Here is a 26,888-nt window from a genome sequence, read left to right as displayed (position 1 = left end):
CATGGCATAAGAAAATGAAATTGGGCTGTGTAGGTCATCTAATTTAAGGACTCAGTATGAGGTGCGAATTGCAAAAATAAATGAAAATGTTATTTGATCTTCTTATTTCATATATATACCTATACATGACTACTAAAAAGGAAAAATAATGCATAAGACAACCTCTGTCATGATTATGATCAGGAGAGATTATCTAAATGTTAAAACATTAAAACACTAAAATGTTAAATAGTAAAAGGAATACTCAAAACAAAATATTTCAGAAGTTTACCTGAAAAATGTGAATTTGAACACTGAAACTGAAATTGTTCTCACTTTGTCAAAATATATAACTGTACAAGAGAAAAAAACATGTTGTAACCAATGAAATTAGATCTTTACTAGAAATGCACTCTTTAGCATAATAATTAGCCCCAGTTCTTTTTAGTAATTTGTCTTCCTTTTACATAGTCCAGCTCTTAGTATGAGTCATTTAATGTAAGCTTCTATTCTTATGAGTAAGCTTCTTTCCTTCTGCTTTTCTAAGTACCAACTTCAAACTAACAGCTCCTAAGCAGCAAAGCTTCTAGTTTCCAAAACTACAAAAGTCTCTTTAGAGTAACTTGCTTTCCATTGCTTCTCTTCTCTTTTCTCAGATCTTATTCACATCTGATTCCTAATGGAAACAAAAAAAATGCCAGTATTTTTTAAACAAAATAAGATATCTATACTTAATTTTCAGTTCTCCCCAGGACAACTATTGGGTCTTTCTTCACACTTGGGTATCAATAAACAAACCTACCCTGGCTGAAAAACAAATGCCTCCTACCCACCGTTCTACATCTACTCCTATGGTTTTTTCCCACATACTGCTGCTTCAGTTATCTTCCTAAAAGGCTATTATAATCTTGGAACTTCACTACAGAAGACATCTTTAGGGTGTATTGCAGGAAATTCATATTCTTCTTCTATAACCCTATCACCTGGCACTAAACACTATTTTTTTTCATTTTCCCACAGAAAAGGCATTCTAAATTTGAGTAAGCAGAACATCCACAGTATTTAAAACAAAAGCACCATGTTTCACAAATATGAACTAAATGCAATGAGTAAACTCATGGAGGTAAACTCTAGAATATATGTTACTAGGAAATAGAATGTGGGTTGAGAAGGGGAGCGTTGTGTAATGTATACAGAATTATAAATAAGGTTTATTATAAAAGCGTGGGAATGAATAGAATTTATGCTAACACATTATAGTGGGCATCACTAGCACTGTTGATTTATAAACGTGATTGTGGCTGAAAGGTGTAATTGTGGATGTAAATATAAATTGAAAAGAAGGTAGAGATTAATCTAGGGAATGTAAAACAGTGATTCGGTGGTGGATGAAGATTGTGGTTAAGAGTATAAATATAAGAATGTTCTCCTTTTACAAAGCATTAAAAATATGGTAATACACAGGAAAACTATATCTAGCATAACTTATGGGCAATAGCTAACAGTAATCTAATATTTTTGCAGCAATAGCAAAGACGATATTACATCAAGTCTAAGGGACATCAAGAAGGACATATAAGATAGTATGAGATGTTTTCCTTTTGTAGTAATGAAAAGTTCTAAAATTGACTGAGGTGATGATATCACAATCTGTGGTGAAAATGAGAGTCACTGAGTGTGCACTTCAAATGGATTGTACAAAGCATGGGACTGCATAACACAGAGAATCCAGTGGTGGAAGATGGACTGCAGTTAACAGAACAAATACGAAAAGGTTCTCTCGTGAACTATAAAAAACATATAATACCAACACAAGGTGTTAATAAGTGGGAGGATTGGGGTAAAAATACACTAAATGTAAGATATGGGCTATAGTTAGGAATATTTTGATTATGCTCTTTCATAGTTTATAAGAAATGTTTCACAGCAATGCACGGTGTTGGTGGTGGGGTGGTAATATGGGAGCTCTGTATGATGACATGGATATTTGTTTTGTAAGTTCACATTTACTATACACCTATTGTTCATGTATGAATGGTATACTTCAATAAAATTTTATATTAAAATGAAGATGTACAAATAACCAACCTAGAAGAAAGTTTAGCAGTTCTTCAGAGAATTAAATACACAGTTACCATATGACCCTGCTATCCCACTTCTAAGAAAAAAAACTAAGGAACCATGATGAAGTTTCCTGTTTTCTTCAGACAAATACATTCCTAACTAACACAATAACTCGTGTGATGGTTTAATACATTTCTATGTCCAAACACCTATATACCAAATAACAACATCATTAAGCTGGTAAATATTTTTTCCTTATACAAAGGTGAGTAAAAATAATTTTAAAAATTCAAGTATTAAAAGCCCATGTGTAATTTATTAAGTGCTTAATGATTTCTTTAATTAAAAAATGAGATAGCAATTCATGAGTGGCTTCTTTTAAAAGGCCCTCTTTTAAAGGTATGTTGGAAGAAATCAACCATACCAATCAGTTGTGCCCATACAGCAGGGTGGAGAGCTTTGTCTGCCCATAGGTATGAAAAGTTGTCCAGAAGCATAAACAAGAGCAGGGCCACATTTGTAGGCTGGCTATATTTTTCACAAATACACATATTAAATTATTTACAATGCTGTACTAAACAGAAGCAGTTTTCAGTGGATTATTCACAAAGCTTTTTTTTTTTCAGTTAGTGTGATATGTGAGTTCACAAATGTTACTGCTTTAAGGTACTGAAAGTTGAGATAGAGGCGATTTAAAATTTACTGGGTAGGAAATATTGAGGCACATTTGAATAAAGCTGTTTTCAAAGAGGAGAATAAACTAATTTAAATTGGCCTCAGAGGATCCCACAATTTCAAGACCCTCTTTTAACTGAGAGGCTAGATGAGAGCCTCCATCCCGTGTTGGAAAGGGCTTCTCATGCCTACTTTTCAGGGTCTGTCTGTGCTGTCATCTCTTGGCTGGAGTTTGCATTGCTTCTGCCAACCTTTCAACATTAGGCAGTCACAGGCACAGTCAATCATGTGTGGGCACAATCTCTAGTTTCCTCCTTTGGTACTTTGATACCTCCTCGTCAGCTCTGACTGAGGGAAGGCTAGTACTCACAGTTGTACCCTCAGGATTTAACACGAAGTCCCATTTTGGCTCAATCCTTCTCTGTGTCTGGGAAGTTTACCTACCTATTCTTCCAAGTTAAGGTCAACTTCTCCATGAAGCTTTCCTGTCAAAATTCCATAGCCCTCAGTGATGGTTCCTTTTAAACAACCATAGTGCTCTATGTACAATTCATTTTGCATCAATTCCGGCCTCCTTCCATGTTACACATATTCATATGTAGTTATCCTTTTTCCCTAGTATACAATCAACTCTTCAAGGAAAGAAATTAAGTGCCTAGAACAGGGCATGGGATCTTATATTCATTAAGTACTTCCAAATCACTCATACAGACATGGTCTGATTCTGATATTGCTACCCTGTGACTTTATATTTTTTAAATCAGCTGCATCTTTCTGATACTATTATCTGGAGCACTATCTTTTTTTGCATATTCTATCAAAGCTAAGCATACTGCTGGCACAGAAGACAAGCCTGCGATAATTTTAATAAAGTTGGTAATAACCCCATTTATCCACAGGGATTTTCACAAGTATTTATTAACAATATAAATCAGTGTAAAAAAAACTTGTAGAAATGAATAATTATGAAACATTCATATTTTAAAATCCTTGCAACAATAAGGATTTCTACAAGGTATTTGTTTTTTTACTACTTAAATATTCCTGAGAAATTTTCTCTATGTGCATGTATTTCTGAGCAATAAATGAGAAGTCTTTATTGTAACGTAAATGAATTTCAAACCAGAATATTTTCCAGTTAAAATGATGAGTCCTCAAAATATATTCCAATAAGTCAAATTCTAGCATTATATATATATATATATATATATATATATATACACCCAGGTGCACTTTGTTTCTAAATAGTACATCTGAAAGAAAAACAATTACTTTAGATAAAACTGACAGCCTACAATTTTATTCCTGCCCTGAGACACAGTAAAACATACAATTTTCCCTTTTTATTGAAAATGAAAACTTTATTCTTAGATATTTTCCTGTAAACAAATATGCTAAGACTGGAAGGACTGTAGCAATTTTGGTCCCCTTCATTCACTCCTCGCAGGTCTCTGCTAGAAAGATGAAAACAGCACTGTCTACTGGAGAGAATGCTAAATTTGATGGCTGCAGGTCTCCATTTAGAGTCTTTACTGTCTGACCTTTGTTGTCTACCTCTTTTCTTTTCAATTTCCCTCATATTGAAGATACTTGAACTTGTCTTTCCCAATCTTACATTGTAGTTTTAAAATAAAAATGAAATGCTATTCTTTGAATTCTTAGGCATAATTTCAACGTAATATTTAGAAAAGAATATAGTCTTTGAAATCATAAAAACCAGAATTCAAACCAAGGTTCTAAGAGCTCACTAGCTTTGTGTGACCTTGAGCAAATTCCTGAAGTGATCTGGGCCTGGTTTCCTCATTTGCAGCATGGAGCAAAAGAAACTTCTCACTCAGTTATCTATACACACCTGACATTTATGTAAAAGTCTCCAGTACAGTGCTTGGTACATAATGAATGGTCAATAATTTATAGTTATAACTATATATGAATTTAATCAATTTGATGCTTAGTAATATTATTTTACATATCTGGAAATGTTAAAGCTCAGATTATTGATGATCATAAGCACAGCACAATACTAGGTATTTCCTAGCATATTATTTATTCTACAACGAAACAGAATACAAACAGAAACACGCCAAGCTACAGGTCAGCATTTGCCAGGTCATCTACAATGCTTTCTTTGCTCTAACTACATTTCCTCCAAAATGTCTTTGCTCTGGCTCCATTTCCTAATGAGTTATATACATTAATTCTTAAAATCATGCAGAGACTCATCTGAATGTACCTCAATACTAAGTATAGCATTCTAAAGAAACATATCTGGTAAGAACAGCTCTACAAAATGCCAGCTTTCCCACGAATTTTTAAAATAAAGAAAAATCTATTGGATCACCTGTCAAGCCATAGCAATTCTATTCTACAGAAAGAGAAAAAGATGGCAAATACAAACTAACAATGAAGTATTTTTATGACTCCTAATATTCTAAATTCTATCACTAACAACTATACATAAACTGGAAAAGAAATATCATAAAACACTAGATTCTTCACCTAGAAGCTATGGAGGCTAACTGGTAAACTGGGTATCCAATAAACTCATACACCTTTAAACTGGAATTCAACACTAGTATGGAGAAATGGAATGCAATGAGAAAGGGATTTGCCATTCAAATCTCTAAAAATATTTTTTCACATAGTGTTTTTAGTCACAAATCTTTGGGGCAAAGGATATGATGAAAGCAGGAGTCCTTTTAAAATTAAAATCACTTTTTACATAATGAGGAATTATAAGCATCATTACTTAAAATCTTATACAAAAACTGATAAATGCTGCTCTACAATAAAACTTGGAAAGCAATGCAACTAACCTTCCTCCGATTATTTCCAGATGTGTTTTAGAACTGTCAAATTTGATAAAATCATTTTCACCTATCATCAACTGTTTCAAGGAGGTGGACTTGGCCCAGTGGTTAGGGCGTCTGTCTACCACATGGGAGGTCCACATTTCAAACCCTGGGCCTCCTTGACCCATGTGGAGCTGGTCCATGCACAGTGCTGATGTATGCAAGGAGTGCCCTGCCACGCAGGGGTGTCCCCCCGCGTGGGGGAGCCCCACAAGCAAGGAGTGCGCCCCATAAGGAGAGCCACCCAGAGCTAAAGAAAGTGTAGCCTGCCCAAGAATGGCACCACACACACAGAGAGCTGACGCAGCAAGATGATGCAACCAAAAGAAACACAGATTCCCTTGCCGCTGACAACAACAGAAGCAGACAAAGAAAGAAGACGCAGCAAATAGACACAGAGAACAGACAACCGGGGTGGGGCGGCGGGGAGAAGGGGAGAGAAATAAATAAATAAATAAATATTTTTTAAAAAAAAAAACTGTTTCAAGTGATTCTCCCAATGATATATCTTACTGAAGGGGACTTTGGCTTAATTCGAATGAGATTCAGGTTTTGCAAACTTTGGACAGTTTGAAGGTGTTCTCTGGGCTGTTCTTCACATCTTTAACACAGCATTATAAATATAAAACCCAGTTCACATGATTATGTGTTAAAAGTGTGAAATTTAAATGATTCAATATTTTCTGTCTAAATCTGGCAATTTAGTTTTCCAAGGGCAGTTGAAATTCATAATGTTTCAATAATATTAAGGCAATGTGGCTGTTTTTGTCTGCTAAGGAATCATTTGAAAAATGGGTTGAGGCAGACTAAAAGTTGATAATAGCATTTGAACACTGTGAGCACCAGAAAACAAAGATTATGGTGATAAAGGACAGAAATTAAAATTAAAAAGTAATTAAGATTAATATAAATAGAACTTAGTTAAGAAAAAAAGGACAGAAATTTAAATTTAGTTAAATTAGAGCCTTATAGGGCTTTATGAAAATATCTACATTTATAGTTTTCTTCAAGTAATTTTATTTAATTATAGAAGTGTCATAATTAATATATGATTATAATTATATATTTTAATTAATAGACTACCATGCTTTAGATTATTTAGGTTTCCCAAGAACAAATTTATGGTATACCATTCAATGTTTTTCAAATGAAACAACAAATTAATTGTGATGAATTTGAAACTATTTTACAGTGGTAGGCAAACTGTATGCAGAATTTACTGGACAAAATATATAAATATCATGGTCACAAACACATATAATAGCAAGAGTAATCATCAGTTATATGTTTATAACCAGTGTAAATAAAACATTCACAAACATTACTACAAAAGATGTTATCAGAAGAGCTACACTGATTAATAAAGTTTATATGATTATGGTGGATCTTTCCATAGACTTTCCAAATCAGAAGGTATTCTTGTTGCAATTTGCTTTACCACAACTTTATAAGTCCTTAAAGCTTATTTAATTTTAAAAGAGGGAAAATGAGATAAGATAAGGAGCAAATATGAGAAAAGCAGAATTTGAAACAATCATAAGAAAAACACATGAATCTTAATATAAGCAATTACATGGGTAGAAAATCAAGGCTAGAAGATTTATCTGCTATGTAAATAGTCTAAGGTATATCATGTTCTAAATCTATTTGTAGCAAAATGACCTACAATTCATTACGACACAAATCAGAGCTCTGTGAACATAAATTCAAAACTCCAGTTTCGCAAAGGAAAGCATATATCCTAAAAGATTTAGAACACTAACATAAAGCCATTTTAGATAGAAACTTTATCAAATTATTCTATATTATACAAATAACCTGCAGTATAATAAATAATGGCATGTAAATATGCAAGAAATCACCTATCTAAAAATATCAACTAAATTATCAAGGTAAATAAAAGAAACTTCAGTCCATTGCCAAATAACACATGATAAATTCATGCTATGTGTTCTAATGACCCAAAATTTGTTTTGTATTCCAAATGCAGAAATAATATATCACAAGCAAACTCTTGTAAATCACATATAGAAGCCCAAATTTATACCTGGACATACACAATACTTTATGCCATTTAGCAATAAACTACCTCTGGGACTCCTCACAAGCTATTAAATATTTAATTCTATCCTCACAAGCTATTAAGTATTTTATATAAATATAATTAGTATAAATACTATTCAAGAAATATAAAATGTGATTTTAATATTACAATTTTTTTAAGATACCTTCAGATCACACTATACAGATATGAAAAACCAGATTACAGTTTTAAAGTTTTGAATAAATACTATTTTTCAAAATATGAGAAAAAGGGACATAAAGTTTTAAAATAAGACACTCCACTCAGCTCTTTAAAATCTTTCAAGCTTTCCCTTTTCTTATATTAAGATTCTGTTCTGCCATTTATTTCCTGCATTTGTGGAAACTCAGTTTCATACTATTTGTCCTTTAGATTTTATAATTCGACCACATTGGCCTCCAGCCAGTTCCTACAGACCTCAGGACTTTTTTCCTCGCTATTTCCTTAGGCTTGATATTGAACTCTTCCCAGGTTTATTCTTATGCTTTGTCTCTGAGCTTAAATGTCACCTCTTCCCAGAAGCTTTTCCTGGTGAATTTATTTAAAATGGCTTCCACATGTACTCTTTCCAGCATCTCCTATTTGTTTTTTATCAGCGTTTGTGGTTATCATGTCTGTATGCTTACTTGTTTATTATCTAACCTCCTTCACGTGACTACAAATTCCATTAAGAAAGCACCCAGCAATGCATCTGGTACCAAGGAGTTACTCAATAAATATCTGCAGAATAAATGAATGAGACATATTAAAAAGAGATAATCATTTGGGTTAACTAGTTACTCTTTCGAACTTCTTTTAGAAGTCTAGAAAAAGCTTAATATTGATTTGAAGCTGCTGTGCAGTCCATTTTAGTTCTGCTTTCCCTGAAGTGCACACACTTATTTTTAAACAATAATTCAGTTGTTTTGAAATACTATGCAGTGCTTTAAAAAATAATGAGGACTACATCTAGATACTGATATAAGAGAAACTAATTTCTCTACTAATTTCTAAAACTAATGGGGGAAATAGTTCATATAAATAGTTGTCTGACATGTGAGAGAAACTCAGGAAACGTGAAAAAAAAAACACATGGTCAATTGGTAGCAGGGAGGCCTCTTCAGGTAGATGGAAGACTGAAATGGGAAGGATATTTTTAACTCACAATTTTTATTCTTTCTAGTTTTTGAACCATCCATTTTAAATATTACTCATTCATAGCTCTAAATACAATTTAAACTTTAAATAATTTCAAATAAAATTAGTTCTTTTAATAAATTAAATTTTAAATGAATTAAATTTTTTTCATCCTATGGCTGTGTGGTAGGTTTCTGTAAATTGCAAGCCATAACTGCTTCACCTATTAAACAAATTATTTACTTAGTCTTATAATACAATGAATAGGTTCCTCTGTCTGCCTAATCTGGGTAATTTGTTCAAACTATGTGGGTCTCACTTTTTCACTAAACAGTTTTTACAAAGGGTTGCAAAGTTGTATATGATATCTTCCCCATCTCGCACCTTCTTTTCCTCTTGGATCTCATCTTTCACTACTCTCCCACCCCCTTACTCAACTTTAGTTGCCCTTGCCTTCTGGCTAATACTTGACATGCCAAGCACATTAACAAGGGGACTTGTCCACTTACCTGGAAAGCATCTCTCTCAGATAATCTGCATGGCTCAAATATCTTCTCAATGAGGCCCACCTAACCACCCAGTACAACCACCACCCTGTATTCCACAGCCCCCTCTTCTGATTATTTATTGACTTTTGGCCCTAGGAAACAAGGCAGGAACTTATTTTGTTCAGTGCTTTAACACCAGCACCCATAAAAGTCCCTGATGCTCAATAAATATGTGGTGAATAAATGAATGCATCTAAAACATAACTTGTTTCTCCCTATCCTTTGCCCATGTCTTTAACACACCACACACTCAAACCTATTTTTCCTGTATTCCCAATCTAAGAAAATTACTACCATCCAATCCCAAAACCTAGGAGTCATCCCAAACTTTCTCTTTTGTTCCACTCCTACATCTGATTAATTACCCAGTTCTATCATTTTTCCCTCCTTACCAGCTCTCAGGCCATCTCACCTCCATTTCCTCTTTCAAGCTTTCATTGCAACTCATCTCCCACTTGGTCATGCAATAACCTCCTAGGTGGTGTGTGCCACCCTCCCTAGGCACAGGAGCCTCTGATCTAACTTTTGAGCATAGTGCTCTCCTACTCAGAAGTCTTCAAAGCTCTCCATTAGGCACAACACTGATTCTCCATGCAGACAATTCATTAGAAACACCCAGAAACATCTTTTAACAAGATCATGCATTAGCTCCATGCTAGACCAATTTCATCCTCCCATGAGGTTCTAAGAATCACTGTTCCATAGGATACAGGCTAAACCTGGGAGTATGAGATACAAGGCATTTCAGACTCAGGTTTTACTTTCAGCTTTTGAGCCTCATTTCTTTTACCTCCAGATATGCTTCAACCAAATACACTATTCTCTGTCATGACATCCTTCCACCCTTGCCTTCTCATGCATCCCCACTCACCTGGCAATGTTCCTATGAGAAAATTCTGGAAGAAGCGCTGCATTTTCCAGTTCTCAGACACTCCCTTCTTTATTTACACTTGTGTGTATTCTGTACTTTCCTTCCAATTTAGCAGCCATGCCCGATTCCTCACAGACCTGTGAGCTTTGAGAGGACAGGGACTGTACAGTACCATCTCACTAATTTGTCATAGGGGTACAGTGGGAACAGAAGTATTTGTTAAGAAGGATGACCTTAAATCAAAGTTACCCATTTCAATTAAAAAAAAAAACACTGAAAAAATTACATGTTTCTATGATCAAACTGATCACTCTGATGCCTCTTTTCTTTAGAAGCATGTAAATGCTAAAGCAATCAAGTCAATGAAAACATTCCACCTATATTTTAAGACTATATATTACATAAATGTGATAAATAAACAGAGGTATAAAAGCTCAAGCCCTGCATGTATGAAAAAACATAACTTTTTTTTCCTAAAGACACTTTAAAATCCATCTTGAATTTTTTTAAAAAAGGAATTATCTATGAACCATGAAAACCAAGCTGTGAGAATACAGTTGGGAGTGATGACTTTTATTCATTGTCTTAAAATACAATGACTACTCTTAAAGAGATGAGTAACAGTCATAACAGAAACCCAGATGTGCTGATTGCTCTCCTATGATTTTCCCAAAAGATAACTAAATCAAGAGAAAAATTTTTAAGCAATCGCTAAAAAATAGATTGGATATCTGAACACAGAAAAATTAACAAAACACTAAAATTGTGTAAACCTAGAGCGACATGAGAATTATGCGGAAATTTTTAAACACTACCGATGCTGTGGGCTTCACCTCTAAAAAGTTACGATAAAATTGTTAGGGGATGTTGTCCAGCATCGGAATTTTTTCAAAGTCACCTAAGGAGTTCATTCTGCAGTCAGGGTTGAGAACCACTGAATCAACACCTTCCATACTTCAATGAAGACCATATTCCTAAAAGAGATTGCAATTAAACCCTTTTGAATTCAATGTTATCGTTTTCCCATGAGGGAAATACAAACATTACAAACTGGAAAATATTAATAATAGTCAAAACTTATACAGGACTTACTTTGTGTCAAGTATTATTCTAAGGATTTCTAATACACTGCCCTTTCTATTCCTCACAACAGCTGTATAGAGTAGGTATTATTTATTATTTTGCCATTCTGCCTCTGCAAAATTATGGAACAGTTGCAGAAAGCTTCATACTGCCACATATGATGCTGAGTATGTTTTATACATTAACTCATTTAATCTTCACAAAGGTTCTATGAAGTAAGTACTCTTATTATCCCCATTTGATACATGAGACATAAAGAGGTTAAATAACTTGTCTAAGATCACACACCTAGTGAATGGCAGAGCTGGGATTTGAAGCCAGGCAGGATAGTTCCACATTTAATTACAAAAACAAAATCCCAGTGATTTGTGGTATACAAGCACAAAATATATTAATACACACAAAAAAAAATACTTTTAAAAAGTTTTTATTTTTCTCCTCTTCAGAGGATAATAATACAAACAAGAAAGGAAGGAGCTTCCTATATAACTGCATTTCCAATCCTGACTTACACTAAAATGGCTGACTGGTTCCATGTTCAGTTAAACAGTCATATGGAGCCTTATTCTCCAGGGACTTGCTTTCCAGAAGCTCAGGGAGATCCCATATAAAGTGTCTTCTGGCCCTAGTCTCAGAGCACACTATCTGGAGATCTGTGTGTGTGTGCGTGCGCATGTGTGTGCATGACCAGGATTTCAGTTCTAAATTTAGCCCTTTTCTTCTCTCATTTCACTTTAAGCTGTAAGGAGAAATCAGGCTATACCTTCCACACAAAGCTTGGAAATATCCCCAGATAAATATCTATGTTCATCACTTTCAAGTTCTTCCTTCCCTCAGACATCAGATCTCAGTTTCACCAAGTCCTCTGCCACTATAAAACAAGGATCTCCTTTCTTCCAGTTTCCAATAACACATTCATAATTTGCTTCTAAGGCATTGTTGGAACTAACTTTAATATCCATATTTCTGGCAAATTCTGTTCATGATGAGTCCTATATTCTCTAAAATGATATAAACTTTCTCTACAGCTCTCATGCTTTTTTTGAGCCCTCACAATTCTTCCAGCCTCTACCCAATTCTAAAACCATTTCTACATTTTTTGGTATTTGCAATAGCAGTACCCCACTCTCCTTAGTCAAAGTTCTCTAGAGAAACAGAAATGACAGGATATATAGATGTAGACAGATATAAATGATACAGAGATGGAGATATAAAATGTAAATATTATGAGATGCATTATGAGAATTGGCTTATATGGCTTTGGGGATGCGGCAGTCCAAATTTCGTAGGGCAGGCAACAAGCTAGGAACTCTGATGAAGGTATTCGATGAATTCCCCTGGCAAAGAAGGCTGGCTGAAGTAGAGTTGGAAATTCTTCTTAGTGACTGCTGAAATCACCAGTTCTCCACTTAAGGGCATCAGTTGATTACATGACAGTTTTCTCATTGTTGAAGACAATCACCTCAGTTGATTGTAGATGTAATCAGTCATAGATGCAATCAATTTTCTGATGATTTCAATCCACAAAATATCCTCAGAGAAACAATCAGGCCAGTGCTTGCTTGACCAAACAACTGGACACCATAACCTGACCAAGTTGGCACATGAACTTAACCATCACAATCAATATAGAATGACCCTCTTTGTCCCTCAAAGCAGTTTTTGACTTCTTAACGCTTATTTTATCTAATATTTGTATAGCTACCACAGTTCTCTTTTGCTTACTATTTAAAGGGTATATTTTTCTCAATTCTTTCACTTTCAGCCTACTTGTGTCTTTGAATATAAGATGAGTCTCTTGTGGATAGCATATAGTGGGGTCATGTTTTTGTATTCATTCTGTCAATCCCTGCCTTTTGAATAAAAGTTTAATTCATATTAATTTAAAGTAACTAATTATACTAAGGAATTTCTTCTGAATATTGCTTTTTAGTCTTTGTATTTCTTATACCTTCTTTTCCTCAATTCTTCTGTCATATTTACCTGATTTTTTGTATTGTCCCAATTTGAGTCCCTTTTCATTTCTTTAGGTACATATTTTTCATATATCTTCTTCATGGTTACAATGGGGCTTAAATTCAATATCCTAAATCTATTACAATTACATTTGATTTGAAACCAACTTAATTTCAAAAGCATACACATACACTGTTCCCACACCCCTTGTCCCATCCTTTTGTTGCACTTGTTACAAATTATATCTTTATACATTTTAAGATCCAAAACATAGATTTATCATTACTTTTTATGCATTTGCTTTTTATAACCTGTAAGGGAAAAAAAGCAGAGCTGCATATGAAAAATACAATAGTGCTGGCACTTTTAATTACCCATATAATTACCTTTCCTGGTGGTCTTTACTTCTTTATTCTACATCAGTCTACTCTATAGTGTCCTTTTCTTTCAGTCTGAAGAGCACCCTTTAGCATGGCTTATAGGGCAGGTCTAGTGGTGATAATGTCCCTAACCTTTTGTTTATTTGGGAATGTCACTCTCTCCCTCATTTTTGAAAGACAGCCTTGCCAGAAATAAAATTCTTGGTTGGAAATTGTTAAATATTTCATCTCACTACCTTCTACTTTTGGAATCAGGTAGAGTGCCAGTTTGACTACTATGTGTTTGGGTCTAGTTACCTTCAAGTTTATATTGTTTGGGATTTATTTGGCTTCTTGAATGAACATATTCATGTCTTATTAAATTTGGGAAGTTATCTGTTATTATTTCCTTGAATATTCCTTCTGCTCCTTTGCTTTTCTCCTTCTGGGATTCCAAAAATGCATACATTGGCATGCTTGATGGTGTCCCACAGATCTCTTAGGCTCTATTTACTTTGTAATTATTTTTTTATTTCCACTCCTTAGCCTGAATCCTTTAAATTGTCTTCAAGTTCACTGATTCTCTCTTGCATCAGATCCAATCTGCTATTGAAACTCTCGAGGAAATTTTTTATTTCAGTTATTGTGTTCTTCAACTCCAGTATTTCTGTTTGGTTTGGTTTTGAAATTTCTCTCTATTGAGGTTACCAAAAACATCTTTCCTGGGCTTTGTAAATTCTCTCTGCATTGGCTGGAATGATTCTTCAAAATTTAGCCCTACTATCAAGATTAGCCCAAGACAAATGCAAAGTGTAGGGTTCTCTCTGTCTTTTCTGAGCCTGTGCCTTGTCCTGGGCTTGTGACTTGTGGCTTTATGAATTCCTCCATTTTCAGGAATTCAAATACTCCCTCAACTATTTCATAAGAAACATACTTTCTTTCCCTGCTGTGTGCTTTATTGTATGACTTAAAGCAGGTAATCCATTGCCCCAGGGCCACTTTGACTTAATTGTTTCTCACACTGTTTTGGCTGTTCACAAGCTGCTTCTGCCAGTAGGGAAAACTCTGGGAGGGTGAGCCAGAGAGGAGTTTTCTAGTTCAGTCTTTCATGCTGCCACCTGATTGGATTCTATTATGCAGGCACCTAGCATGTGCATAGGGCTTACTCTGCTCCCATCAAATATGACAAAGACCAAATGAGAGCTCAGGCTGGCTCTACACCATGCCAAGAAGTGGATGGGGGGGAAGCACACTTGGCCCAGTGGTTAGGGCATCCATCTACCACATGGGAGGTCCGCGGTTCAAACCCCAGGCCTCCTTGACCCATGTGGAGCTGGCCCACGTGCAGTGCTGATGAGCGCAAGAAGTGCTCCCACGTAGGGGAGCCCCACACGCAAGGAGTATGCCCCGTAAGGAGAGCCGCTCAGCACGAAAGAAAGTTCAGCCTGCCCAGGAATGGCACCGCACACATGGAGAGCTGACACCACAAGATGATGCGACAAAAAGAAACACAGATTCCCATGCCGCTGAAAACAACAGAAGCGGACAAAGGAGAACACACAGCAAATAGACACAGAGAACAGACAACTGGGGCAGGGTGGGGCAGGGCAGAGGGGTAAGGGGAGAGAAATAAATAAATCTTTAAAAAGAAGAAGTGGGTGGGGATAGGCAGCAAGGGTGACACAAGCTTCTCCTACCATTTTTAAATCTATGTTTTCTTGATTTGGCACTTGCCCAATTATTTCAACCCTTGAACTGTTTTTCAGAGTTTTGAGGAAGATGGCTCTACCAGTTTTGGTAGTTTTTCAAAGAATCTGTGGGAAAACAGCACATGGGAACATCTGACACCACCATCTTGGCATTGTGACATTATCACAACTTTCATGCTATTCTATTTTTTGTAGAAGTGGTACTCAGGATGTGATCTGCTACTTTGCCTAGAGCTCTCTTCTGTTCTGTGAGAGAGCTTTCTCTTAGGTCTCATTATGTAGATAAGTTAGTATTCCCTCTAATGCCAGAAAAACAGAAGCCCAAAATATATTTCTATAATGGTTTTATCTTATTTTTCTGTCTCCCTTTTTCCCTGATTCCATCATATTTTAGTTTAATGTTATTATATATGATTTATATTAATATGTATATTACCTTAAACTACCTACTTTGAGATACATGTACACTATATAAAAGAAATACCTTTAGAGAAAAAAAATGAGTGAAACTGAAAGGGGCATTGAAAACTTCAAATATCACTTACTGTGAAGAATGACAAATATGGCTTTCAAAAATATAAACTGGTGAGTAAACATTTTTAAAATCTAAAAAAAAAAATAAGAAATTCATTTCACTCTTCAGTTAGTTCTAATATATTGGCTGCTGAACTTTAAAACAATGTATTATTTTGATTCAGTCAATTTATGAACTTGTAACATAAATGGTGTACTAAAAATATCCAACCTTTCCAAGCCTGGGTAATAGTAAATGCATGTCATGACTCAAACTAACTTAAATGTGGTTAAGACTTAAGAGTGCTGTATAATGGTGAGGATAGTAAATGTAGAGATTATTAGTATACTGGGGAACCGCAACCCCTCACATTTTCAGTTTAGTATACTTTAACAATATCTTTAGTATACTTCAAAGATATCAAATGATGACTCATGTAACTCAAGACACTGAATATTTTTAAATTTAAATTAATGTTTAACTCAAATAACTTATAAAAAGTTATACCTTTGTCCAAAAGAAATACGTTTTAATCAAAGTCAAAAGCAGAATAGTTACTTAATAAAACATATTACTTTGTATTCTGAGCACTAATTTGCCAGGTGGAAAAAGGACTGAAATAGATATTTTAGAAAATATAGTTCATCTCAAACTAAAACAAAGTATAAGCAGGAAATTGACTTGAAAGTTGGACAGAAAAGTTAGAACACCTGGGCTCAATTAAAGAGGAAGAGCATTCTAAACATTTAAAACTAATATGAGTATTTATGTTATCACGGAGCTTATTTTAAATTGCCTAGATGCATCTTCCAAACTTAAAATTTTTACAACTGTTGAAAATCTTCCTCTTGGGAAGCATAAGTTGTCACAATTCAGTTGATAAGACATGTGTTAGCAATGAAAATGAACTAGCTGAGCCTTTAAAATATGTAAAACCCATGCCATGCTTCTCCATCAACTTGGAATGCAATTTTATTTTGCACAATGAAGAAAACAGTGTTGCAAAAAAGAAATTTCATAAAATCAATGCATGATGATTTCATTTGACAAGTGGGATGGAGGTGGGAAGAGTAGGCGTGAAAAGCTTACTGCTTATAGCTAATTTAAAAATGAAATTGTGACCAAATCAAAACCAAGAAAAGATTTTTGAAAGAGTATAGATCAAAATTCCAGTCTTACACATTTGCATATATATTAACATACTTTTAGGGTATCAGTTATGTTCATACAAGAGCAAATCTAGCATTATAAAAGGAGGAAGTTTATAAGAAATAGGAAGAAGAAAAAAGGATGTATAATAGCCCAATTAGAATTACAGAGATATTTTACCCTGCATGGACTTGTCTTGAAGAACTTACTTGTAGTTTAATATCTTATGGTGTAGGTACCAGGTATTAATTACAAGTCCAAGGAAACATCTTCAGAACATATTCTTTTGTGAAATAATGGGAATTTCTATGGTTTTTATAGATTTTAGGGAGCCAAATTTGTCCATAAAACACTCTGATATGATGTTAACTCTTTAAGGAACTTAGTAGAAATCTGTTTAGTCATAGAAAACATTAATATTTTTTAACCCACAGAGAAATATTTTTACCAACATAAAGGTACATTTTCTTTGAAACAACATTATTTGAATGAAATAAAGAAATATAATCTTTGGTTCCACTTAATTGAAAATATTAAAAAGATAAATAGAAACTATTTTGAAAATGACACTTAGATGAAATACAAGACTCCATCACAGGGAAATAGATAATCAATGGAATTAAAATTATGTTAATTTTGGAATTAAGTGACCTTGACAAGAAAACTTTCAATTCTGCCAGGCTTAAGCTGGAAATAAATTGCATAAGCAATTTTTTTTTTATCAGTGGGGACTTTCTTGGTATTTACTAAGAATATATCAATAAGAAAGTATATTATAGGATATATAATTCTCATAGCTATTTTTGAAGGAAATTGATTCATTTGTAAATTAAAGTATTTAAAAGAGTCATCTCATTATCAACTGGGAAATTACTCCATATTCCAGAGAATATTTTAATAAAAATTTGCAACATGTGGATGATCTGTTTCAAGAGATCTAAACTCATGCTTGCATGAACTGGGCAGTTTACATAAATGTGAAAGGAGAGCTTAGTATACAACAATAGGACATGAAAAGGACTAAAGACTGCCTACCTTCACTAAAGGCATCAAAAACACAAAAGTTAAACAAAAACAAAAAATCATAAAACACTTTACATGCCAAACCATGTTAAGAACCACATGTAGCCTCTTAGGTTTCCAGATTGTAGCTTAGATAAGTAGAAAAACAGTAAACAAGATAGAGCTAAGCTAAAAATGTGATCTTAGGCAATAGTAGATCCAAAAAATTCCAACACTCATAGAATAACTAGAATAGAATAATTTTTCATTTACATGTTCCACGTAGCAATCCTTACTTATAAAAAGTAAGGTATAAATGAATACAACAACAACCTATGAAATCTACGGCTTATTAGCATCTGCCATATGAACTTGAAAACTAAATGCCTTTACCCCAATGTGGGGAAGGAAAGTTTAACTGAGAATCTCCAATGATCACAGGTTCTTTGTGCACCTCTGTCTACAGCTCACCAGTAACCAAAGGCTTATTTGGAAGAGGTCAAGCCATTCACGGTCTTAACTATGGTCTTTTGGAAAGAAAAAAAATAAATAACTGTGATCCTAGTACATATCCTGTGATCTCTTGGAATACTAGGATTGTCCTGCAATGAGCATAGTAATTTATTGAGAATCTGATGAAAAGCAACACATGGAAAAAAAGAAAAAGTAGATAGAGGAGACACAGAAAGAAATGAAAAAACAGGCCCACAGGCAAGAAATACATCCCAGACCATCAAGGTCCTATTGTGAGAAAGAACTAAAGTTACGTATCATTTCCGAACATTCTAAGTTCCATCAGAAGGGGTTCCAGCTGCCCAGAGAGAAAAGCTCCTGGGTGTTCGAGTGGATTGCAGAATGGGATGCTACTGACTTCCTTTCCTACTGAAAATTCCAGAGAACCTCAGTGTATTAGTCAGCCAAAGGGGTGCTGATGCAAAATACCAGAAGTCTGCTGGGCATTATAAAGGGTATTTATTTAGGGTAGGAGTTTACAGATACCAGGCCATAAAGCATACATAAGTTACTTCCCTCACCAAAGTCTATTTGGAGCAAGGTGGCTGCCGACGTCTGCAATGTTCAGGCTTCCTGGGTTCATACATTCCTAGGGCTTGCTTTACTCTGGCTTCAAGTTTCCTTCCTTCCTGGGGCTGGCTTCTCTTTCCTCTGCATACTGACTCCCCAGGTTTCAGCATCAAACTCTAACATCAGAAATCCCCATCTCTGTTCTTCACCATGCCTTTTATCTGTGAGTCTCCACCCCTTGGTGGGACAATGCCCTAATCATAACTCAATCATGCCCAGGTATAGATCAGATTACAAGCATAATCCAATATTTCCTTTTGGAATTCATCAATGATATCAAACTGCTACACTCAGAAAAGGGAACTATTGTTTTGGCAACGAATCTAGAAATCTACAATAACATTTTATGTAGACAGTGTCTTATCTATTTGAGATTTTTTAAATCTGTTTATTAAATAATGACATGTTAAATAATATTTTTCTGCTTTATCTCCCAAGATCAGTTATCTGAGATCTGTAAAGACTGAGGCAAATATTTATAGTGCATTTTTAAGTAGACTTACAAATTCTATAAGTTTTACCAATACTGGATTTCTCGTATTTCTAAAGGACTGCAACACATTGGTTTCTTATTCTTTGCCAAAAATACTTAATCTTGGATTCTCTAACTGAAATGAAATTTTAGTTTACATTTAGTTTGACCCTTTTGATATAGATGAATCACCCACTGCTAATAATTATTAAACAAAATGCATGAATTCATGCTATAAAATATATCACATGGTTTATATTAATATATTATTATGATGATAACTAATATTTATTAGAAGTTTAGTATATGTCAGACACGATAGGACTTTATATAGATTACTTCATCAATCTGCCCCCATATGTATGATCTATGAGGTAGACACTGTTTTAAAATCTCCATTTTCTGTTAAATTAAATAAGGTTTGGAGAAGTAACTTGTGAAAGACAATGAAGCTAAATAAATGGCAGGGACTGAAGTCCACATTGAAATTTATTCTCTCTGTCTTTCTCTGTCTTTCTCTCTCTCTCTCATTCTCTTTCTCTCAATTCTCTGATTTACATGCTTAATGGTATATATAGCAAAGAAAGTAGACTTCAATTTAGCAGTAAAGAATGCTAAACAATTTTCAACTTTTCTAAAAAGTGATATATTTTATATTCAAGGAGAACTACACAAACTATGTTTTAATATTTTATCCAGTTCTCTTCCTACAATATATGAAAGTCTGTTCACAGTTTTAAAAAAAAACATTCCTTCAAGGATATTTCATATATTCCAACTTGAAAAGTATGAGCATGCTTGTGTAACAATGTTCTCAACTCTACAAAACTTTTATTAGAAGGAAAAGCCAAACAAAATCTTAAAATCCATGAAAGGTAGAGATAAGGAAAATTTTAATTTTTCAGAAAATTCTGTTGCAGACAGTTCTTTTAAAAGAAATATGGAAACAAAATTAATGAACAAGTTCATACCTTGTTTTATGACTGGGTGTGAAATCTCACCTCAGCTGAGGATGCCAAACCAAAATAGCACAGCTCAATCTTTCTATATAATGTGAACAGCAGCATAGAGGGACACCACTTCTACTACTATAAAACCCAGGCAAAACAATGACTACGTTGATGAACTGGAAAGTGGTGCACAGAATTTGTGTATGTCATAGCTTTTTTTTGTGTATGCCCAAATTGACTAAGTTGTTCCAAAAAAAAACAAAGAATACACCCATAATACTAAAATGATTTGATATAATCTCTTTATATAGTAATCTTTACTATTTGTATTAAGAGAAATTGTTTAGCATATTTGCCATCATTCCTTTAAAAGAGACTTTGAGATTTTGTATTAGGATTAAATAAATGTTGCTTTTAAAATCAATATTATTTAAGTAGCTCTTACAAAGATCACAATTTCAAAACAAAGATTCAAAACAAAATTCTATCTAACAGCTTAGCAAAATGAAGTTAACATTCTGAAACAGCATTTTCTTTGAAAATATGTTATGATGCTAGGAAAAATTTTGAAATGATTTATTTCAAATAGATTCTGCAGTCAGTGATAGACAAGTGTCAGTCTAAATTCAAATATATTATGAAAAGTTATCGAAATGTGTTTACCAAATTACATCCCGTAGGATACATAGTCACTTTTGTGTGTCTCTTTTAGTTAAGCTAATGAAAGGACCTCAGATTCCACATAAACACCTATATTTTACATAAATTATTAAATCATTTTTGAGCTCATAGGTGACCTGAACATATTTTGCTCTGTTTGAAAATGAATGGGTAGACTTGTAAGTGAGGATTGTACCTGCATGCAGAACAACTGAAAACTTAGAATAACATCTAACCAAAATGTTTGTTAAAACTTTATATGTAATGTTATGGCAATAAAGTACCAAGTGAAACATAATAAATTTTCCTTCTTTTTAATCAATGATGAGAGATTTTTACTCATCCACACCAAGCAAATATCTACAAAATACCTTAGTGTAAATAGCTTCATGTAAACCAAGTCAACTAAATACGTTTTCTATACTGAATGTTTAATTTTTGCTTTCTAATTATTTTTATAGTAAGTAGAAAAAGATAAATAATTTTCACAGTTTATTCTAAATTACTTGTCTCTAAACTAAAACATTCTTGCATAAAATTTTATTCTGAAGGATAGCTATAGGAAAGTTTTATAAAAGAAAAATTAGCATTTTTAATATATAAAGTAATTATGCAATTTTTAAAATTTGCCAAGTAGTCTAAATACTTATTCATAATTCTCTTTCTGTAGTAAATATACAAAATATTTACCCCAAGTGTAAAGACCAGGAAGCATAAAAAGAAAGCAGTTTTGACTAAAGTAAGATTATACTTGAACAAGAAAAAGGAACGAACTTTGTAATATTGAAGTATAATAACTTCACAAGGAAGATATTTTCGTAAAGTATTTCTTCTATAATAATTGACATGAAAAATTGAAAAGATAATCAAATCTGTTAAATCATACTTTACAAAGGTGAGTGCTGAGCAGCTAAAACGATATTAACCACTTGAAAATCAAACTGTACTGAAGAGGGCAATACACTCTTTAAACGATTAATCAATTTTACTAAGATTAACTTGGGAAAACTGGTTTTATTTCATTTCAAAACCAATTTCTGAAGGGAAAGAAGAAAAACCAGAGTATTTTTTTTTAAAACCATGTACTGCAAAATAAACAAAAGCAACAATTTATAACATGGATGATTTAAAAATGGTCACTACTCAGAAAATGGCAAAAGGACAGGCATACATAAACAATTCTAGGGAACTGGTCAAAATACTAGGCAGTAACTTTTCACCTTCAGAACTTCCTCTATGCTTTTCCAGATAATTTATTCTTTTATATGCTTAACAAATTCTCAAATAGGAAGAGGGGTTAAAATTTTCTAACTAAAATTATCATAAGTGAAACATTATCAGGTGCCTTTCCCTATGTTTTTTAAAAAGATGTTAAATTTCCCATATGAAAATCTTCAAAGAAAATTCAGGTTTAACTATTTGGAAAAAGAGATGTAATTCATGCCAAATCAAAAAACAATAGCAAAACCAGAAAAGATCCCAAATGCTAAAGGCTACATCCCAAGAAAATAAAAGCAGTTCTGTTTTTAGAGACAGGAAATAGATCTCCATGTATATAAATAATAATAAAGCATATAAAGGGGGAAATAGCATCTTCAAAGATCAGACCATATATATAGGATGCTGCTTAAAGTTAACAGTCACTCTAGTAATAAAGCCTCAGACAGGTCTTAGATTCAATAAGAAAGATGTCTCCCACCACCACCCTTATATCCACGACTGGCTGCCATTATCATTCCCAAAAATATAAATACAGAGAGAATAAACACAATTACACCCTCAGACTGTGAAATGGCAAACACCTGTAAAAAGTGAACATTTTCATCAAAGCTCCAGGCTTACCTCATAAGACCAGACACACTGAGTCCCACCAAACCGACGAACGCATCTTCCCACTTCAACGTCTTCGTGAGTTGTGTACATTTCTCTAAGGCATTCACCAATATGTGGCACCATCCGTCTGAGAACTTCTCGACTGAATATCATGCCAGGCCCTCCCATACAGAAGTTTTCCCCAGGCTCCAGCCCCAGCTTTCCAAGTTCTTCGATATTCCCCAGGCCAGTCTGTCCCAGATAGAGAGGCTTGCTGCTATTCAATGATCTAAGAAATTCTTCTAATTTATCACCTACAAAAGAAAGGCAACAATCAGTCCTTTTCTTAATTTTGCAATCAATTATCCTGTACAAAGTAATGGACAGAACTTCCAATATCATGCCTAAGTCATACACACAGTTGAAAAGAAGAAAAATCTCTCCCAATAATATATTTTAAAACAGCAATTTATAGTTATTAATTAAATCACAATACATTTATCAATCCTTTTCGAGTCTAACAGATTTTTTTTGGTAAAAGATGAAATAACGATAAGGAAAATAAAGACAGACTTCTTAGCATATTTTAAGTAAGAACAAAATTCCTAGAAATACAAAACACTATTAAATGTTGATACTTAGAATTAATTTGGTATATATTTGATATCTGATAATTCTTTTTTTTCTGATAGCTTATTTAGTTCAGTGTTTTGTCTTTAACTAAACTTCAATCATATACAACCCTGAAGTGGTATGTGTGTTTGTGTATGTGTGTATACACACCCAAATAAAAACAAAGTTTTCTTATAATTTCATTTTGGAAGGCACCTTTTAGAGAAAATAAACATTCATTTAAAATGAAATCATTTAATTGGTTTCACTTATAATTTGTCTTCATCAGGAAAACAATTTAAAAATAAAATTCTCTGGACAAACCCATTCAAAAGCACTTGGCATTCTACAAAGTAATACACTGGAATTAGTAGAGAGTCCCCTTCTTTATATGCATAGTCAGCGTCTTTACCATCATTTTTCACGAGCACAGCCTCCGCAGTCATTATCTTGACCACATGTAGAACCCCCTGGATATCAATGAATTCCAACTGACTACTATTGGTACTTAATGCAAAACACATTTCTTTCTTAAAAGACTTGGAAAGAATATGGCATTTCAATGTTCTGACAATCCTCCAAAGTAAAATAAATGACAGTAGTAGATGCTGTTAATGCGTTTTAGAAATTCGGCAAATTGCGGCAAACTTGCACCAGGAAACCTTTTTTATTTTAATGAGATGTAAGATAAGGAGACTATAAGGTAGCGGAAGCTTTTTTTCTAGAACCAGTCCTTAATTTAATGCATTAGAAATGCAATCATAATTTTTAAAACCAATGATCAATATTCCCTATGCCAATCAGTCCTACAGTGATTTCCCTCCTGCTACCCCAAATCCCAAAATCTCTAGTTTTTAACTCTTTGTGCAAAAACAGTACAGGTTTGTCTCGTGAAAGATGTCACCGGGATCAGCAGAAAGCAATGAGGCCACAGGTCGAGAGGCATAAACTAAGGAAGGACTGCCCCCCTTTGACTGAGAGCCTAGGAAATGAGGGAAGCACAGAGACTTCGTGCAGTATAACCCTGCTACCGCCCTGGCGTCCCTCCCCATCTCGGCCAACAGGCTGGAATGGAAAGATTTACTCCTCTACTCGGAGGAACTTCGCTCCGCCTGAGTTTAGAAATTCTCTGCCCAGGGCCGCCCACACTCAGGGTAAAGGACCGAACCTCTTTTAAAACTGACAAAGTTTTCTCGTGCGATGACTGCGCATGGTTCTGGAAAGAATTTGCAGCTTCTGGTTATCGCCGCAGCCACCACGGAGGACTGGAAAGGATCCAATACTAGTGTGTGGCTTGGCGCTCCCAGGGTCTGAATAATTTGCCGGCGCTTTTCCCTTCTTCCCCACCACCAATTCAGGACAATATACTGTTCCGCCCGGGGTTTTATTGAGGTGTGGCAGGACGTGAGGGCGGCTTGCTACTGCACTGTAGTGGCTGGATAGAGCTGTGAGCGGTAGTGGTGGGGTGCCAGAGAAATCCCAGTGCGCCGCGGGTGGTGCGAGAGAAAAGAAAGCGCACAGGGAAGGCTCCCCGGATAGGTAAAAGGATTGCTCAATCTCACCAGTCCCGAAACTGTGTGAGATCCAGTTGAAACAAAAGGACAATGGGATAAAGGAAGAAAACCGGATCTCCGTACGCGCTCTCGCCAGCACGCTCAGTCTTCCCTTCTCTTACTGTGGACACGCCCCTCTGGACCTAATTGGGAAACTAACAGCAAAGGGGGCTTTCAGACCAGGGCAGCGTGGGAATGGCCTTTGGTTTAGCTCTAGGTTCGCTTTCCACACCTCTTCCACAGCGTAAAGAGAAGGGACAAACGTTAGGCGGGAACAAACACAGCAAGAGTGAGGAAGGCGAAAAAAGACGGGAAGGTGTGAGGAGGATCCAGACCGCAGGAGAGGAGTGGGCTAGGAATGGTGAGTGGAAGCTAGCGGTGGGGACCGCGGGCTGAGGGAGCCCGGAGCACGTGCTGGCAGAGGCAGCACAGAGGCTGGGCAGGGCAGGGGCTGGCGCTGGAGTCAGAAAAGGGAAATAGGGGAGGCGGGCATGCGGGACAACCGACGCTGGGAGGTCACCTTTGATGTAGACATCATCGTCGGCGCGCATGAACCACTCATACTTGTCCAGGTAGTGGTCGTGCATGTATTTGATCATCATGAAGGACTTTTTCTGGGGCGGGTAGGAATCGTCCACGCCAGGCAGCGCGATGACAGGCAGGGGTGGCGGGGACTGGGCTAGCCTGGAACTGGGGGGCTGCTGGCTGGAAAAGAACTCCACGCGGCCGGGGATGAAGCGAGCCCAGGTTCGCTGTACCGCCAGCGCGCGGCTGCCCAGGTACTTCTGCGCGGTCATCACCCCCACGTAGAGGAAGTCCCGGGGTCTGGAGCTCGGGGCGGCGGCGCCCCCGTCCCCGCTGCCGTTGTGGCTACCACCCGGCCTGCCCCTTTGCTGCTGCTCAGCCGCGCCCCCGTCCTCCTCCAGAGGTTCCTCCTCGGCCGTTGGGGCGCCTGGGAGCACCGTCACACCCTCGGGCTCCTGTCCTCGCCGCCGCTGCTGCAGCGGTGGTGGCTGCTGCCAGGGGCTGTTCCGAAAACTGGTAACTCCGGGCGCTGCCTCGGGTAACTGCGGTCCTCGGAGCTCCAGGCGCACGGGAGACGGCGACTGCTCGGGCCGTAGCCGGCGCTGGGGCTGGGGCTGGGGAAGCGGCTGCTGCACGCCTGCGCCGGGGCCAGCGGCCGAGCGGCCGTAGTAGGAGCAGAGGCTGGAACCGCGTCTCTTCCTCTCACTTAGCTCGGCCACCCTGGGGGCGATGAGCCAGGACGCGGCGGTGAAGCCCAGCACCAACCCCAATGCCACGCTCATCCACGGGCGGCGGGAGCGCACAGCCATCGCGGTTGCCCCGGGAGCAGCGCAGCGCGCCGGTGACCGGCTCACACCCGCCCCTCCTCCGCCTCGGCGCCCCCAGCCCCAGCCGCAGCCTGCCCCCGAGGCGCCGACGCGGGCTCCGTGTCGGAGCGCTCCGCGCGCCTCGCCCGCCGAAGCTGTAGCTGCCCGCCGCGCTCCCCGCTCCGCTCCGGACCCGGTGCTGACCCGGTGCTCGGAGCGAGGAAAGGGAGTGAAACTTCTCCCGGCGGCGGCAGGGGCAGCAGCAGCGAGAGGAGCTGCAGTTGGAGAAGGAGGTGGAGCGGCGGCGGCGGCAACGCGTCCGCTCCTAGGCTGCCACCCTGTCACTGGCGCGCCTGGTCCCTCCCTCCTCCCTCCTTCCCGAGCCCCCGCCCTTGCTCTCCGCCTACCGGCTCCCCCCCCCCCCCGCCGCCCGGCTCCAAACTGGCCCGGAGGAG

The 26,888-nt window shown here is 36.6% G+C and overlaps 1 protein-coding gene across 1 annotated transcript in view; it reads right to left on the bottom strand.

Annotated features, from left to right (window-relative positions):
• CHSY3 (chondroitin sulfate synthase 3) overlaps positions 1–26,611 on the bottom strand; it is a 314,150-nt gene extending 287,539 nt beyond the window's left edge. Inside the window, exons 1-2 of the mRNA XM_004462173.4 lie at positions 25,623–26,611; positions 22,968–23,251 (exon numbers count right to left, since the gene is read on the bottom strand). Of these exons, the coding sequence (XP_004462230.1) occupies positions 22,968–23,251; positions 25,623–26,436 (1,098 nt within the window). The 5' untranslated portion in view covers positions 26,437–26,611. The remainder of the gene's footprint in view (positions 1–22,967; positions 23,252–25,622) is intronic.
• Between the last annotated feature and the right edge of the window lie 277 nt (positions 26,612–26,888).

Source organism: Dasypus novemcinctus, chromosome 2 (genome assembly GCF_030445035.2).
Source record: "Dasypus novemcinctus isolate mDasNov1 chromosome 2, mDasNov1.1.hap2, whole genome shotgun sequence".
Classification (NCBI taxonomy): Eukaryota; Metazoa; Chordata; class Mammalia; order Cingulata; family Dasypodidae; genus Dasypus; species Dasypus novemcinctus.
The sequence above is the reverse complement of the archived record's forward strand: the minus strand, read 5'-3'. Positions and strand labels throughout refer to the sequence as shown.